The sequence below is a fragment of the Chelonoidis abingdonii genome, chromosome 11, assembly GCF_003597395.2.
Source record: "Chelonoidis abingdonii isolate Lonesome George chromosome 11, CheloAbing_2.0, whole genome shotgun sequence".
Taxonomy (NCBI): Eukaryota; Metazoa; Chordata; order Testudines; family Testudinidae; genus Chelonoidis; species Chelonoidis abingdonii.
This window is the reverse complement of record NC_133779.1, coordinates 16693797-16697005: the sequence shown is the minus strand read 5'-3', so window position 1 is coordinate 16697005 and position 3209 is coordinate 16693797. Positions and strand designations below refer to the sequence as shown.

The 3209-nt window shown below is 63.4% G+C and overlaps 1 protein-coding gene across 1 annotated transcript in view; it reads right to left on the bottom strand.

The window, feature by feature from the left end:
* Nucleotides 1-308, bottom strand: part of LOC116840052 (excitatory amino acid transporter 2-like) — a 14851-nt gene extending 14543 nt beyond the window's left edge. The window contains exon 1 of the mRNA XM_075070537.1: nucleotides 43-308. Within this exon, the coding sequence (XP_074926638.1) occupies nucleotides 43-172 (130 nt within the window). The 5' untranslated portion in view covers nucleotides 173-308. The remainder of the gene's footprint in view (nucleotides 1-42) is intronic.
* Between the last annotated feature and the right edge of the window lie 2901 nt (nucleotides 309-3209).

The following is a 3209-nucleotide window of genomic DNA, read 5'->3' as shown; positions in this document are numbered from 1 at the left end:
CCCGCCCCCCCGCAACCCAGCGCCCCCGGGGCTCCCACCTACCCAGGATGGTGAGCGTTAGCAGCAGGTTGCGGGTGAGCCAGCCGCAGCGCTTCGCCAGGCAGGGCTTGGGCAGCGGGTCCAGGCTCATGTGGGGCCCATCCCCCATGGCCAACTCCACCTGGTTGGTCATCGCTGGGGGGACGGAAGAAGAAACCCCAGGCCTGGTCTGCGGGTGAGGAGAGAGCAAACGCTGAGCTGGGGAGAGAACCCAGGAGTCCTGGCTCCCAGCCCACTCCTGCTCTAACCACTAGACCCCACTCCCCTCCCAGAGCTGGAGAGAGAACTCAGGAGTCCTGGCTCCCAGCCCCCACCCCGTGTCCCTTGTTTCCCTCAGAATCCTCTAATCCTGTCATCTGGGGCTACTCAGGGACCCCTCGCCTGGCGCTGAGACACGGCCCCTCTGGGGTGAAGCATGGGAGGGTTGTAGGCCAGCCACAGAAGTGTTTAGGACAGGAAGTGCTGGCTGATGTAATTTCTCGGAGGGTGGGGGTTCACCTGGACGCCTGGGTCCTTTAATGGGGTCATGACTTCACGATGTTTCTTTTCTGAATCCTGGCTTCTCACGCCGGAGTCATCAGGAGTTGAGCCCTTGGGCCAGGAGATAGGGCCTGTCCCCTCTGGGGGGCGCTGCCTCCCACCCAGCCCCAGGGCAGGGACTGGCTGGCTCGCGGGGGGGGGCCCTCCTGGGCTGCAGCAGCCATACACCTCCGTGCCTCCAAGCCCGTCTACTGCTCCCTCCTCACCCAGGCAATCGGGGCCCCATCATGCCAGCCCCGCGCCAAACAGCGTCCGTGCCACTGCCACCGCGGAAGGTTATTTTGCCCATTATACAGATAGGAAAACGGAGTCCCAGAGCGATTACAGGGAGTCTAGGACAAAGTCAAGGATAGAACCCAGGCGTCCGGGCTCCCACCCCACCCCCTGCTCACGAGACCCCACTCCCCTCACGGAGCCGGGGAGAGAACCCAGGAGTCCGAGGCCTCTTGAGTGTCACGGCAGGAATTACTGGGGTTACCGTGCGCAGAACTTTTCCCTCTGAGCGTTAAGTTTCGGTCTGGCCTGGACAGCAGCTGGGTGCTCCCCCCGCCCCCCGTTAATCCATATTAACGTGGAGGATTTTTCAATTTCTTTCGCACGGCATTAAATCATCTTCACAATAAAATAACGGTAGAGGAGGCAGCAGGAACATAATCCCTGCTGGGAGGGTGACTGACCCCGGGGGCAGGAGACCACGGACACAAGAAATAAAAATAGATCTGAGCAGAGCGGGAATGTGCTGGGGGCGAGTGGGAGCCGGCACCCCCTGGAGGGGAACACCCCAGATGTTGCTTTAGGTAGGAGTTCCCCTAGCGGGCATGGCTGCCCCCTGCTGGACAGAGAGAGACCTGCCCCGCGTGCATGGGATAGAACCCAGGAGTCCTGGCTCCGGGCTCTAACCACTAGACTCCACTCCCCTCTCAGAGCCAGGAAGAGAACCCAGGAGTCCTGGTGCCTAGCAGCCCCTGCTCTAACCACTAGCCCACACTCCCCTCCCAGAGTCAGGGAAAGAACCCAGGAGTCCTGGCTCCCAGCCCCCTGCTCTAACTACTAACCCCCATTCCCCTCCCAGAACCAGGGATAGAACCCAGGAGTCCTGACTCCCAGCCCGCTGCTCTAACCACTAGCCCCTGCTCCCCTCCCAGAACCAGAGAAAGAACCCAGGAGTCCTGGCTCCCAGCTCCACCCTGCTGTAATCACTAGACCCCACTCCCCTCCCAGAGCCAGGGAGGGAACCCAGGAGTCCTGGCTCCCAGCTTCCCCTGGCTCTAACCACTAGACCCCACCCCCGTCCAAGAGCCGAAGAGAGAACCCAGGTGTCCTGGCTCTGGGCCCTCAGACACGCCCTGCTGGAGGGGAAGGGACCTAGCTGCGCCCCCTACACAGCCGTGTGTGGGTTTTGGCAGGATGTGCCCTGCTGCCCCCCCATGCTCCCCCCGCTATCCCTCCAGCCCCCTGGACAGGCCTTACCCGGGGCCGGTGCCCGTCTGGTCCGGAGGCGCTGGGGGAACTGGTGCCAGCAGAGGCCGGGGGGGGATCGGGTCTATGGCTCCCCCCTGTCCCCCTACCCAGCGGCTTAGTGGCCCCGTCAGCCAGCGACGTCAAGCGGCCAGGGAAGAACTTGGCACGGAGGATTAAAGGGAGAAGGAGGGAATGAAGGGGGCGCTGGGAGAGCCAGACGGTGCCACCCCCCCCACGACTGGGTTTAATCAACGGACTTGGAGGATGGAGGGGGGGACAGGATTAGGGGGGAGGGGCGGGGTGAAGGGGAGGTGGCTGCAGGGAAGTGGAGGTCAGTCATGGGATTGGGGGAGTATGAGGATTTGGGAGGCAGGGCTCTGCTGGCTGTAACCATTAGTCTCCACTCCCCTCCCAGGCCCAGGGGGAGAACCCAGGAGTCCTGGCTCCCCCCTACACACACATAGTGGGACAGTGTGAAATCAGCTAGGAGAAATTTCAGGGGGCATGGGAGCCCCCCTGCTTGTGGGGTGTAAGAACCCCCAGACCCATAAACCAGCTCCAGTGATCAGACCCATGGTACAGGGGAGGGATCCCCCATAGGACCCCTAGCCTGGCTGAGGTGCACTAGCCACATCCACGAGGGGGCAGCAGACGCCAAAGGACAGTGAACAGCCCCCTACCCCCGATTGATGGGACTCGTCCCAGGGCCGGGTGAGGGGTGCCTGTATAACCCCCGAGAGGCTGGCTGGGACCCACAGGCCCGGTGCTTTCCCCCCACAGCCCCCTCAGGGCTGCTCTCTCACTGGGGTGAGACCCTCAGCTTCCTGCCTCCTGGGACCCACCCTTGGGGCCTGCAGCCCCCTCCCCTGGGTCAGGCTGGGTTGCCCCACAGTGAGTGCCCCAGGATGGGCCCTGGGGGCAGACAGATCCCCCCCAGAGGGCGACAGGCCCCTCAGCTCCAGGCTTGAGACTGACTTGGCCAGCGTGGGGGAGTGCAGGGGGTCTGCGCGCAGCGACAGTGGACAGGGCCGTTGTCTTCTGAGCCCCTCCCTGGGCATGGAGTGGGGGGGTCTCATGGGTCACAGTTGGGTCTGTGCAGCGAGCAAACAGCCTCTTGCACCCCCCTCCCACTTGCCCACGCAGCACATGGGGAAACTGAGGCAGACATC